At 43.7% G+C, this 14,643-nt stretch overlaps 1 protein-coding gene and 1 non-coding gene across 10 annotated transcripts in view; one reads left to right on the forward strand and one right to left on the reverse strand.

The window, feature by feature from the left end:
• Positions 1-14,015, reverse strand: part of PPEF1 (protein phosphatase with EF-hand domain 1) — a 32,331-nt gene extending 18,316 nt beyond the window's left edge. Inside the window, exons 1-6 of one of the 9 annotated variants that reach the window (XM_015886166.2) lie at positions 13,893-14,015; positions 10,622-11,026; positions 10,423-10,537; positions 5,342-5,545; positions 3,052-3,179; positions 2,464-2,515 (exon numbers count right to left, since the gene is read on the reverse strand). In XM_015886166.2, coding sequence (XP_015741652.1) covers positions 2,464-2,515; positions 3,052-3,179; positions 5,342-5,414 — 253 coding nt within the window. In that variant the 5' untranslated portion in view covers positions 5,415-5,545; positions 10,423-10,537; positions 10,622-11,026; positions 13,893-14,015. The other 8 variants (XM_015886214.2, XM_015886187.2, XM_015886205.2 and 5 more) reach the window with 8 other exon arrangements.
• A 148-nt stretch (positions 14,016-14,163) lies between these two features.
• TRNAV-UAC lies at positions 14,164-14,236 on the forward strand. Its single transcript has one exon. It is a non-coding gene; the product is annotated as a tRNA-Val (tRNA).
• The last annotated feature ends 407 nt before the right edge of the window (positions 14,237-14,643 follow it).

Below are 14,643 nucleotides of genomic sequence, written 5' to 3' on the forward strand. Positions count from 1 at the left end.
GGTTGCCCAGGGCCCCGTCCAACCTGGTCTTGAACACCTCCAAGGACAGGGCATCCACAGCCTCCCTGGGCAGCCTGTTCCAGGGCCTAACCACTCTCCTAGTAACATCCACAATGCTAAACAAAAAACAGGAACAAACACAAAACTGGCAAAAGCACTGCCCTAACAGGCAGCAACTGGGGTCAGGATGCAAAATACTTTATACTGAAGTCGTGAAGCAATCTGCCTTGCTAGGCAATGAGAATACATCCTGCCACATACTTCTCCTCCCACAGAGCAAAGAGATTCAGGAGCCATTGCTGACCACCCAGTGACCATCTGTTTATAGTTCCAGGTTATACTGTTAATATGGTTTTTAAATAGTTGCTTTAGTTGCTTTTATCTTTTACATAAAAATATTAGGCTGCGCACATAAAAATCCAACAGCCTGAGCCCTAAAGGACGGTGTTCTGGAAGTTGCTGTTGCAGAGCTGCGTGGATGATACTCTCAATGGAAACACATTTTGTTGCTCCCTCAGATCACCCTAATTTCCATTCACTTGCCAGTTCTGGCCAAAGGCTCTCCTCAGCTTTCTCCTCCAAAGCCAGCAGCCCTTGCAGTGTCCCCAGCCACGCAGACACCTGCCCATGCTGCTCCATCCCTCCTGCTGGCAGCAGGTGACCCTTCCCATCCCCTCTGAGTACAGACCTGCCTTCCTCGCTGCCTCTGCTCCCTACTGGCAGATGCCCAGGCTGGGAAAGCTCATCTCCTTCCACAAAAGGCATAACTCTGCAAAGTATAACCCATTTTCCACTTCAGGATGAGAAATCAAAAATTAGTCATGATCACAAGTCTGGGAGTGCTCTTACACCTCCTCAGCCAGTCTTTCAGCTAGATTTTAAGGGTTCTCCCTGCACAGGGATGTCTCATCTGGGAGCAAGCAATACTTCTTCCTGTTATGGATGCCCCAATGCAGCCTTGGGATTAGTGTGTACTGGCCTGTGAGCAGCCCAGCTTGCCACAAGCTCCATACAGGGCTTATTCTGAAGGACTCGGCACCCATCTCATTTAGTTATCTTCCAGGCACAGCTGACCTGTCTCTTTCATTCCATACTGAATGACAGGGACAACAGCCTTAGGCACACTGAGTTCAGACACCAGATGAAGTACCCTCAGTACCTCTTTACCCATCAAAGGGAGCACAGAGACACACTGTGCTATGCTCTGATGCTGCAGGCCTTGCCTGTGGTCATCAAGCCCAGCCCTGGTTGCTAGCAGCCCCCATAAGGCTCCAGGCTCTGTGCAGAACAGTGGCCATGCTCCTTGATACACAAACAAAAAAGTCCAGGAAGCACCTCTGGCTCCTGGGGAGTGCTCAGACACTGGACATACTTCCTGTAAACCCTTGGAAAATTGCTTTAAATCACAAGCAGAGCAAGGACGATACTCACAGCTACGTAGCATCCCAAACACAACTCTAACTGCACTGACATCTTAAAGAGGATAAGGAGATGATAAAAGTTTCTGAATATAACATAAACAACCACATCAAAAGCACCACTGTGTTAATGAGACGGTGACTGCTTTCCTCCTCCAAATAAAAGACATTTGGAACAAGGCAGTTAAAAAGAAAAGTGACAAGATAAACAGGGATGACAGGTATCACACAATCCTCAGGCAGAATTCTCATCATTGCGTACTGTGGAGAATAGGCTACCTGTGCTCTGGTAAGAATATTATATACTAAGCTCTTGGAGAAGGCTATTGAACAACATGCCATCACCTTAATGTAAGTGACCAAACAGATAAAAAGGAAAAAAAAAAAAAAGAGAGAGAGATTAAAGCATGGTGGGTTTTAGAAAATACTTGGGAATAGCAAAGACAATTTGAAGCTTCTCTGCTTGTTAGGTTTAGACGCATGAGGGCTCTTACATTAAGACTGTGATACAGCAGAAACAGAAGCAGCTCATTAAATAATCTTCCTGGCCCAAGTTTTGCTTAAATCCCTGGGGCTGGCACAGGAACTGCCAAAGGTCACTCAGAGGAGCAGGAAAGAAAGAGCCTGAAGTAAGAGATGCACACAGCCAGCAATTGGACAAACGTAACTGCAAACCACACAGCAGAAGTTCAACCTGCAATTTCTCATTTAACATGTCCAAAAAATCCAATTCAGAGGAGGCCCCAGGCTGTCTCTCTATTAATTTATATTTTACAGAATCTTTCTGCATCTTTTGGGGTTTTAGTATTTCTGGCGAAGGGCATTGATCAGAAAGGGAGAAGGAAAAAGAACAGCAAACCACCACCACAACCACACTAAGGCAAAAATGAAAGTACCTGGAGCAACTTCAGTCCTAACAGATGAAAATAGAAGTTGTAGATAAAGAAAACCAAATGCTGCTCACTTTCAAGACATAACTTCAAGTTAACTTTCCCCAAAGCAGGTTTTCAAGCAGTCTCTGTGTTACTTTGACTTTTCTCCTTACCTTCACCACGATGAACACAGTGCTCCATCATGAATGTGAAAAAGTTGGACAGCTGGATAAGGAACAAAAACAAACACGTACTGATCAGTTTAGGGGATTCAGCAAGGATTAACATTCTCTTCCCTTAGTCAGGTACCACCAACTTCCCATTTAGGGGGAGCTCTACTGGAAACATGCTTTACTATTGCATGTTTCCAGAGCATTACCTCTAAATAAGCAGATTGACAGCATATGAACACGTACAAAATTCCAAGGCTACATCATGCAGCTGACATTTTGGGTGTCATTCATCTTGCCCACAATCCAGACTATTTGTCTAGACTTCCTTTATAGTCAAGAGAAAGAAACAGCTATAGTTCACCTAACTCACTTTATACTGATGCTAAACTTAACACAAAGCCCTGTAAGTTCCTCATTCCTGGTACTGACTCTGAGGGAAGCCTGGGCTGATACGCTGAGATGCTGAAAACTCTATTTCTGTATTGCAGGTAGCTCGCCTCGCTGACTCTTTTAAGATCACCCATGCAGTGACTTAATGTCAGAGGCTTAGCAAAACTGCTTATACAGGGAGAACTGAAGATTACACACCTGTGTTTGCTCTTGCTCATCAGCATATTCGATTGACTCAAAGATAGTCAGAGAATAGCGGCGACGGATCTCTAGCTGGGCTCTTTTACAACGGTACCACCTCTGGATTAACACAGAAGCTTTTACAGCTGTCAAAAGAGAAAGCAATGGATCATACGTAATTCTTTCCTGACTGGTTCCTTATTTCTTGTCCTTCCCTTCCCGGAGAAACAGTGGTTTGCAGTCATCAATTATTTCAGCTGATCACAAATCTCAGGCATTACGAGACTATGATGAGTGGCACCTCCTGCATGGGAATGATTTCTTACTTACATAACTTTGAGATTAAGAAAGACCTCTGTACAAGCACAATTCTCATAATACACATAACATTATGGAAGCTTTTTTATATATAAAAGCACTTGTAGATGCCATAATAGCTCGTTGTTTCTTTATTTCACCACCAACAACTACATAGTACAATTAAAGTGCTAAAGTTCTCTAGTCCAGGCAAACTAAAATCAGTAAGGACTGCAGAAATCTCACCCTTCTTAAATGAAAAAGGTACGGCTCTTACATGACTAGAAGCCCTCTGCCTACCATACATAACCTCTGGGCTCTAAATCCCTTCCCCTCACCAGACCTGACAGCAAGGCTATCATCAGCTTCTCTGGTTAGAAGAGTTCCGAAGGGGCAGAGAAGAGCCATCAGCACAGAAACTAATTTCTAGCATCAGAGCCATTATAATCCCCATTAAAGCTCATCTGGGTTGCTCAATGGTCTGGCCCTGGGCACTTAACGTGGCACGATCTCATAGGTATCACATAAGGCAGATATATATTGACAACTGTGGTTAATGTTGCAAAACTAACTGTATATTTCCTCTCTTTTACCTTATTTATTTATTCGATTGTACTTATTCCTGTGCTGTTACTGTCAGGACTAAACCAGACCATGATTTTCACACTAGGCTACAATGTATCTGTAAAATAAAATCATTTGTGGAAGGTGTCACCATCAGCAAGTACCTGTTAAAGTCACATTATTAATGCATTAGAGGGATGTACAGCTTCAGACTGCAGATATAATGACAGTCATGCATAATTTCACTACTGCTGAAGAACAGAAAGACTGCCATCCAGCAACTGGGGAGGGCAAGACCTTAGGAAGCAAGCACACAAAATTATACTCATACATGCATGGCATGCAAAAAACAGACGAAAGACCTCTGTACCTTCCTTTTCAACCAGGGGTGTTTAGCATAATGATCTCTTAAGACTACCATAGCTCCCAGAGGACATAACATTGTTTTAACATCACACCTTTAACACAAAAGGTCACATCAAGAGTTTCAGAGCTAACCCTGGAGCTCTCTTGCCTCTTGAACATGAGCCAGCAGTGTGTTCTTGCAACTTGGAAAGCAAATGGTATCCTGGGCTCCATCAGAAGAGGGCTGGCCAGCAGGAACAGGGAGGTGATTGTCCCCCTCTATTCTGCCATCCTGAGGCCCCATTGGGAGTACTGTGTCCAGGTCTGGGGGCTTCAATGCAGGAAAGATATGGAGCTGTTGGAGAGGGTCCAGAGGAGGGCCATGAAGATGATCGGGGGACTGGAGCAGCACCTTTTCTTATGAAGACAGGCTGAGGGAGCTGGGCTTGTTCAGCCTGGAGAAGGCTGCGGGGTGACCTCATTGCAGCCTTCCAGTATTTAAATGGGGATTATAAACAGGAGGGGAATCAACTTCTTACAAGGGTAAACAGTGATAGGACAAGGGGAAATGGCTTTAAGCTCAAAGAAGAAAGGTTTAGATCGGATGTCTCAAAGGCTTGTAGGGAGAATTTCAGGCCACACACCTTGTATGGCAGAAGATCAATTTGGAAAGTCAGAGTTGTAGAGTAAATGAGTTAAAGCAGCTCTATTTTATTGCATCCATTTCAATATCATGATCACCGAGCAGCAGGGAAACTAGGGCAGTCTTCTTGGGAACATCATGTTATAAAAGGCCACAAAAGGTCCCCTCGGTCTTTTATCCGATACACTTTGCCAGTGAGAGCACACATGAACACATCTGAAATTTAACTTCTGTCCAGTGTGAATTTTTTCCAACCCTATGCGTCTGAAATAGGATGTGTTTTTTCCAATCCTATGCATCTGAAAGTTACGCATTCCTTTAAATAAAGATAATAATTGTGAAGTAATCTTATCTCAACACGTGTTAGACAGCATGGCTGGTGGGAAATAATATCTTGCAGTCCTCTTGCAGTGCTATGGAGAGAACAACCTTGGACGTGGAGATGATGGCAGCACTCACCTGCTTCATTATATTTGCCTTTACTGTAATCTGCAGAAGCACAGCATCCCATGGTGCTAACACTACACTCCATTTCTGATTTTAATCACTGCGGGTGCGAAGCATGTCTCTCTCAGCTGTTGGCGTAATACGCATCTGCTGTGCTCTTCCTTCAGCCACAAGGAAGGCTCCTCAAGCCACAAGGAAGCGCTCCTCACACCACCACTAAGAGAAGGAGAGGAAAATACATGAGTTTGGCAATACAGAATATGAAGTACCTACAGCCATCCATAAGGACTGCAAAGCACATCCTGAAAAAACCACACCAAGTAAACCATACTTATTTTGTACTCCCCTCCAAAAATAACCAGCACTCTTGTCACCCTTCTTGACTGAAAAGGTGCCCTACTGCCCCATTTACCACCTTACAATGTCCCAGTGCCGATTATCACTTTGTTTACAGACAGATACTCGCAGGTGCCAGATGTCCAGAAATCCCTACCACCAATTGATACACAACAAAATAATAACCACCGCCAACTGCACAAGGACAAACAGAGCCATAGCAAGGTGTTTCATAAGCAGACTTCACTCAAATAAAGCACCACGTCTTGTGTTGCATTTTTATAGAAAGATTCTAACTAAAAAAAAATTGGTTTGATTAAAAAAAAAAAAAAACGTACAGGGCACTTTGTAGTGTGGCTTTCTGGGTTTATCTCAGCATCACAGAATTATCAAGGTTGGAAAAGACCTAGAAGATCATCTAGTCCAACCATCACCAATCTTCCCAGCTAAATCATATCCTCAACACAACATCCAAAATTTCTTGAACACTCCACGGTCGGTGACTCCACCACCTCCTGGGCAGTGCATCCAATGCTACTACCCTTTTCCGAGAACCGTAATTACTTCCTAATGTTCAGCCTGAATCTTCCTCTGGCGGCAGTTTAAAACCATTCCCTCTATTCTATCATTGATTATACACGAGAGAAAAAAGGCCAACCGCCAGCTCACTACAACCTCCCATTCAGAAGTTATAGAGAGCAAAATGGTCTGCCCCTGGCCTCTCTCCCCAAGGCTGAACAATCCCAGCTCCCTCACCGCTCTTCATAAGGCCTGCTCGCTACCAGACCCCTCGACCAGCTTTGTAGCCCTCCTCTGAACATGTTCCAGAGGCACTTAGTCATCTCCCCTCACCAGATGGGATCAGACATTAATGCCATATACTTCCAAATCAACAAGTTCAAGAGAATAACATTCCCCTGAAATACAAAACAGGTTAATTTCTAGCATCTCAGATGCTCTCAGAGAGACTGATTTTGTTTCAGCTGAAGATTTCTTATGTATTCACAGTGATCACTCTGTCTCCTGGGGTATATGTTTCTCTGTCGGAATTCTAACACGTCCCAGTTATTGTGTTTGTTCTTTTTGTTTCACTCCTAATCATCCTTTTTTTAACTGGGCTTTAAAACAAAGAAGAAATCCATCAGCATAAAATGAATGCATAACTGCTCTGTTTTCTGCTTCAATAGTCAGAATGCCTTTATTGTTGTGGGACTGTTTCCAGTTTGTATGTAGTTATTAATTAATGATATTACACTTATACCCAATTTTCAGCATCCCACAACACATGGGGATCCTACACTTGAGCGAGGTCTATCATCATCCAAGTCAGTATTTATTTCATTAAAGAAGGACTTGAGGGGTTTTCCTCCTTACAATGGCTTTTCTTCCCTCCTCTTTTCTTCCCTCTGAAGTGAAACTGAAATCCAAAAAAACTCCTGTTACAGTAACTTTCAGCCAAACAATGGCTTTAATAGCATCAAATACAGCACTGATACTGCTAAAAGCTCAACAGATAATTGTTATCGTTCTGAATACCATCTCCCCACAAGCCCCGTTTAAGAAGATCACAAGTCTTCACTAGCTCATCTCAGACCAGCCAGCTGGAGATCTGAAGACTAAGATCAAGTACAAAACACTTAGAGCTTACAGACTAAGCCTTCTTCCAGCATGACCACCTACATTACCAGGCAGGACAACATGTCTCCAGCAACCAGGCAACAAGAGCCCCAAACAGAACCATCAGTGCTTCCCAGGGCTCCCACACTCCATGGCAAACAATGGGCTGCTCCAAACTGAGGGCACCTGGAGTTTGACTGCACCCTTCTCTTACCTCTAAGTTCTTCAAATTATAGCACCATTTTGAGCAAAGAAATAAAAAGAGAGAGGCTAGAATAGAATTTTATGCTAACAGCAGTAAATGAAACCTTAAATACATACTCAAAGCTTGAAGGAAATCATACACAATATCAATAAAACCCTTAAAAATGCCATTCCTGGTTATCATTGAGCTAATCCAGGGAAATCATCATTGTCAATCCCAAATCCCTGTATTCTACAGTGGGCACAGCAAACAGTCAAACTCCCACCTTGTTTCCCAATAGCTTCTCACAACCCACATCTCCAGGCCCCAGTACAATCACATCAACTGGAGACTTGAGCAAGCACAACTTCCATCCAGACCCAGTGAATTACAAAAGATCCCCAAGTGTTTACAGATGAAAAGCAAAGTTGGCCTTTTCTCAAGGTATGGAAAAAAGCTTCCTAGATATAATGTATCTGGATAAGAATTTGGGACATAGTGCCGTGCTAGCACTCTGGATATTGTACCACTGACTTACCTTTAAGAGAGAGTCTGTCATGTTCACTAACAATTGGGCAATAGCTCAGATACAAGTCCAAGAAACCTGCTATACTTCCCTCAGTTCAGCAAAAAGGTAATATCGTGGTAGGCAGGCGTAGAGGGTGTAGCCCTTCCACTGAAGCAAAATAAAACATTGCCCCAGCCATGCCAACAGACATGCACTAAGCTAAACAGAAGTGGCACATCCTGCTCATTTGCTGGATAGAAGTCACTGAAAGCCGAACTGCAGCAAGCATTCAGAAGTTTGGGTTTCAGAACCTGCACTGTCAAGAGCCTGATTTACAGAGATGATGAACCAGCAGCATTTGATTTGAATGTAATTGGTGCTGCCCAAACTCAATTAAGCCTTTTAGTTTATCAGTCACATGAAGACTAGGCTGCCTCAAAAATAATGGAAGTCTTGTAAAGATTTATGGCTGATTTTCAATGAAATCAGGCTGCAGGTCCTTTCAAGCCTCATTTCTCTTATAAATTTAGATGAGCCATGCTATTGCAGACAAGTATAAGCCAGGCTAAACTTGTGGACACAGAAGCTATATGAATGAGCTGCTAAGCTTTAACTTCTCAGTTCCACCCATTTCTTATCTTTGATAAACAAAGATCAAAGAAATGCTCCTTTTATTTGAGGTTGGATTTCTACTTCCTCTGCAAGTTGTTTCAGTAGCTTTCTCCAGCTACTGAAGTTAGGTGAAGTTAGGTGCCTCCTGTCTCCACTCTGCCTCTTTTTCAACCATACTTCCTAACATACAGTTACCATCTATGCCCATAAACTGTGTTAGAATGTACACATGGTTGGAGATGTAGTGAGATAGGGCCAGTTTTCTCCATAAAGATCAGTTAGGTAGATGGATGCTTCCAGTGCCAGAGGCTTTACTATGATGTCTTCTTGCTGCTTTCTGCAACTCTCAAGATTCATTCAGAACTGTTTTTGTTTGGAAACAGGGACTGCAGAGTACTGAGAATCATGAAATGTTGGTTTATGATGGATTCTCTTCTATGTAGTGCTGAGGAAATGAAGGAGGAACGAGCAAAATACCCCAGAAAAGAGAACCTCATGCATTAAATTATAACCTCCAGGTTGGTATCCATAGAGGGACAGCTCTTCAAAACTGTCTTATTGCCAGAGCTGGGGTTGTCAAGGGTAAGGATGGGATGATTTAGAGATTTCATTAGCTAAAAGACTCACTCTGCAAAAAGTGGGATGAAGCTGCCTCAGAAAACCAATTCAGTGAAAGAGAACTTGGCTGTGGACTATCAGAGCAATAATTCTCTAAATCAGCACTGAATTCGGTCTGCCAAGAAGACCAAATACAGACAAAGCAGTACGTGCTTAAGTCCGTGTTATTTTTCATCCACAGGACAAACTGATATTTCTATTAAGTGAAAGAAAAAAGTAGAAAACCTTTCTGTTTTAATTAATTTGTTTCAAATAAAAAGCAGACAAAAATCTTTGTCCTGCTCAGAGATGCAAAGCTAAGCCCTATACAGAACTGCGGGTATCACTTCTGGCTATGGCTGCTGATAGATATCAATGCTTGGGCCAGGAGTCAGTATCGAATGGATATAATAACACTGGGAAAACAGCAAAGTCATAGTGAAAGAGAACAGGATGAAGACATTCCAGCTTATTAAGGTAGACTAAAATTCCTGAGCCCAAAAATATACTGCAAAAAGTAAGGAAACAGAAGATTTGAAGAGGTGCAATCATTCAGATTGTTCAAACACTCAGTTCAGGAATTGCATGTAAATCCAAAAAGAATCTGTAGGAAAATGATGTGTGAAAGTTAGTTCATGCAACACAGTCAATAAAGCATATGCTTTATAAGTATCTGCACTGCTTGTGTAGAAAATCAACAAAGCAAACAGCCTCAGTTTTTGCACAGAAAAACTGTAAGGAAAGTGTTGTAATATGGGAAGGTGGAAAATACAAGCCCACAACTAGGGTGCAGATCACCCTGAAGTATAAAGATGCTATCGTATCACTTGCCAGAAACTCTTAGTGCCTCAAAAGGAGAAGCCATTAGGAAGCGAGTAGAAAACTCAAAATCCTGTGGCCAAATTAGTTCTAGTAAGAATACCCAACAGGAACGTAAAAATCAATAACAGTTGCAGTTTCTTATCATAGAGAGAAAGGGAAATCTGAATTATACACTGTCCTGCAGATAATGAGCAGAAGCTTAATGACATCCTGTGGCATAAAACGTAAAACTTGAGAACAAATGTATTGAACTTTGAGCCAATTTACAAATGAAATTCATGCTTCAGAAGAAATTTATATTGGTTTTAATGAAGGTTAAGCATCAGAACAAAGACACAAGATTATCGGCACACGAAGTCTTTTTCCTAAAGCAAAAAGTACAAGAGTTACAGGAGTCTTAAAGCTATTTGATCTCACCTGTATTCAGAAGCTCTGGATGACTGATCCAGTCCAGGTCAAACTTGACAGCTTAAAGCACACTGATTTTTCTCAGGGCAAAAGCATTGACCCCTCACTCATTCACTTTGCAGACCTAGGATACAGGCAAGTTGCTCTTTAAAAACAAGCTAAGAAAGAAAGAAAAAAAAAAGATATGCATCTGGCTTGAAGAAATTACCTGCTTTTTTTCCACAAGAGTTACCTTGAGAAGCCTCCTTTCGAAGTAGAAGCAGTCCCTTTTTAGAACCAGAACTGCATAATGAGGGGTGCAGCTCTGCAGAACCAGCACTCCAGTCCTCCCTGGGGCTCTGGAGCTCACAAAGCACTTACTCTTCACCTACCAATACAGCCTCCTGAGAGCAAATTTCTTGAGCTTCACTCCTCAGAAGCAGTCAAGGGTAAATGCCATATTCATCACGATGCAGAAGTTCTTGGCTGCAGCCCTCCAGCTGTGCTGCTTGCATGCTATTGGAAATCTGTTTTGTCACCGTGCCTCCTGTATCTCAGGCAGAGAAAGGGATGGGCTGAAGTTATCATCTGCACATCTGAAGTCACATGGTCTCTCTCCAGAGGAAAGGCCTTTCTGCTGGGATGAGGCAGTGATTTGCATTTTAGCAGACCTACCTAGCACACAGGACATAAACACACATACAGACCGCCAAGGTATTTGGTTCCCTGATGTGACTGGTATGGTAATGAAAGTTCCCCAAGGACTTTCAAGAGGCACATGCAGATGGCATCTTATCTGCACACGCATTCTCCCCATAAGAGTGTAATGGGTTCAGGGAACTAAGCTTATGGCTCAGCTTGTCCCTTTCCTGGTAACTCCTGGAAAGGGGTCACAGAATCACAGAATTGTAGGGGTTGGAAGGGACCTCTAGAGATCATGGAGTCCAACCCCCTGCCAAAGCAGGCTCCCTACACCACATCACACAGGTAGGCGTCCAGGCGGGTCTTGAATATCTCCAGAGAAGGAGACTCCACCACCTCCCTGGGCAGCCTGTTCCAGTGCTCCGTCACCCTCACTGTAAAGAAGTTCTGCACATTCGTGTGGAACTTCCTATGCTGTACTTTCATCCCATTACCCCTAGTCCTGTCCCCACGCACTACTGAAAAGAGACCAGCCTCACCACTATGGCTCCCACACCTCAGGTATTTATAAACCTGGATCAAGTCCCCTCTCAGCCTTCTTTTCTCAAGGCTAAACAGACCCAGTTGCCTAAGTCTCTCCTCATAGGGGGTCAGACAGTTCACCAGTGTGGCTGACCTGTGTGATCAGGAAGCCATGCTGCTATGTGCTCTGAAATCAAATCCTGACCCCTGGCTGCAGGGCCTGCCCATCCGATCCACCTCTTTGCCTTGCTGTCCATGGGCTCTCAGTCACCTCACAGGTGCCAGGAAGGGCCCAGCCATCAAGCCCAAGGCCATTTCTTATTGCTCAATGTTGACACAACAGCCCCAGATGAATCCACCACCTCCTGTGTGGGGCAGCACACAGACAGCATGAGGATGCTTCAATTTTGAGCACATACACTACCAAACAACCCATAAATATTAGGTACCAGAATAAATTTTGTACTGTAATATTGCCAATATACTCTCAGGCACAGCCCTCAGCATCCACCACACCACTAACTGCTCATACCCCCCACTCTGTCCTTCTACCCTCTTCTGAAAGCCAGAGAGGAGCTGCTCACTTGGTCTCTCTGTGCAGTGATGGAGCAGAGCACGGCAGCCATTTTGCAGGGTCATAGCGGGGGCTGTGGACCCAAAGAAGGCTACAGGTTACAATGCATGGGTTAAGGTTAGGGTTAGTTCTTTGAGTTTCTAGAGTCCTGGACACAAGCTTCCATATTCAAAGCTACTCCCTTTCTGTGGAATGAAACAGCAAATAAAATACACATCAGGCACCCTAATTGTGCATGGCCCGAGAGATGTTTGCTTTTCTGGCAGGATGAACTTTCCCTTATCCGAGTTACAGTAGCTAATCATTTATGTATGATCACACTGCTCTGCCAAAAAGCATGCAAGTCAAAATACATCATAACCTCTTTCTACTGCACTCTGGGGATACGTGTTATTTATAAAATATTTACTGCATGTGATAAATTCATCCATATGGGCTTTTAGCAAGATTTCTGCACTACGAGAGGCCATAAGGTTTGTTGCAATAGCCAATAAATCCATCAGAAATCTTTAATCCAAGATCAATGGGAACAGAATCAAACCCTTGGTTGTTAGCTCCCGTAGGACAAGGTCTCCACAGCATGTTTTCTCTTGATATTCATGAAAACTGCTCATCCCTTCTCAGTGCTCTGAAGTGACCCAACAACCTGACATACAGAGATGTTGGAATGAGCCACCTCTCCAGTTACATATAGGGATCATAGTAACACATAACTTTCCAAATAGCTTTTCCCATTCAAACCCAAGGACATCAGCTGGACCTAACAAAGCCATCCTCCTTTCCACACAAGGCAAAGGGAATATACTAGTTCCACCACCACCAAGTCACACATGCTGAGCTTTTCTGCTCATAAAGTGGAGCTACTCCTGCATATCACACACTTAAGGAGGTAAAAAGCATTTGAGCAAGCATCAACAGACAGTAGGCAACTAAATTCTCATATGTTTTTGAGCAGCCTCGCAGAACTAAAGAAATAAGATAAAAAATCATGCTGCCAGCACAAAAATCAGGAGACCCCTTTACAGGCAGCCCTTGAAGTAACAGCATGCATAACGTTCACCAAATGCTTTGGAAACACCAACCTCGTGAGCCAGCCTTCATGCAGGCATTCCACATGTATAATTCAGAGCCTGCTTCAGGCTTATGTCTCAGAAGCACCCAGTACAAAGTGATGTAACCAGTACTTTTCAAAAAGGCTTTAGATGATCACAGTCGCAGTGAATGTGCTCCTTCTGCACCGTGGTTCCCCTCCTCTTACCCTATCAAGCTTAGGAAAGTATTTTTATGTGATCCAGCCATGTATTTTAAAGCACTGGCCAGGGGACAAGCCCCCAGCTGAGTAATCTGTCAATAACAGAAGGAATAAAAAGAACAGAAGAGATAAAGGAGAAATAAATATACAGAGTCATGTTGTTATCTGGCTTTTCCCTATCAAAATCAGTGCGATGACTGAAGCCTGTTGGTAAATGAGCCCAGCTTGGGTGAATGGGAAAAGACATTTCCCTCAGCAGACATTCCCGTGATGGAAAGACAATAGACAAAAGGCATCAAACTTAGGATCCCTGGCAAAAAGAACACAAAATATGAGCCAAGGGCAAAAAGATCAGCAAAAAATCCAGCGGAATGCTCTGGAAAGCAGTGCTTAATGGCATAATATGCAGTCTCAGCCTACACTTGGAGCTTACGGAGATAGCACTCAACTACAGCACTCAGATTTCGCCACCTCCTTGTGAACCAACACAGAAACGGGCACGAGAATTACCTAAGGAAAGCAAGGTCTGCGTTTTGTTAGCGTGCTGCAACACAAACTGCACCGACAGAGGTAAAACACCACAGAAAACTCCTTCACCTCTCGCCTATCCCGCCCACAAACCCCCCCTCACAAACCGCCCATCCCGGCCAAACCGCCTGAGGAAGGAGCCGCCCCTCCGCGCTCTCCTCCAATGGCCGGATCCCTCCGTGTGGGCGGGACGGAGGAACAGAGCGAGCCGCTCATCGATAGGTGGAGTGCCACAACGGCCTACTTCCGTAGCGGTTCCATAGTGTAGTGGTTATCACATCTGCTTTACACGCAGAAGGTCCTGGGTTCGATCCTCAGTGGAACCAGCCGTTGAACTTTTTCTTTTCTTTACAGTTACAATTAATCTAGCCTTTCTCCTTTTCTCCCCATATTGGCAACCTTATCAGCTCATTAAAAAAGTGCAAGGCCTCCATGAAGGAGGAACAATCCCAGTTCCCTCAGCTACTCCTCTTGTTTGCCTCTGAGCAAATGAGAGGAAGAGTGAACATCAGGGCTGGTTAGGCCTAACTAGACCTGAAGCCTCCACAGTGAGCCCTGCTTCTAGGGTAAAATGCCTGTCATAGCAGGGTTGCTTTCAGGTTACAAGCCCAAAGCTGTCCACTACATCTGGAATTCTCCACTGTTAGTATATGAAAGCCTTCAGGGAAGGTGCTTCCCATCATCCCTCCATGATGACTCCATGGTGTCATGGGAAATGGTTTTAAGTTAAAAG

Source organism: Coturnix japonica, chromosome 1 (assembly GCF_001577835.2).
Source record: "Coturnix japonica isolate 7356 chromosome 1, Coturnix japonica 2.1, whole genome shotgun sequence".
Lineage (NCBI taxonomy): Eukaryota > Metazoa > Chordata > Aves > Galliformes > Phasianidae > Coturnix > Coturnix japonica.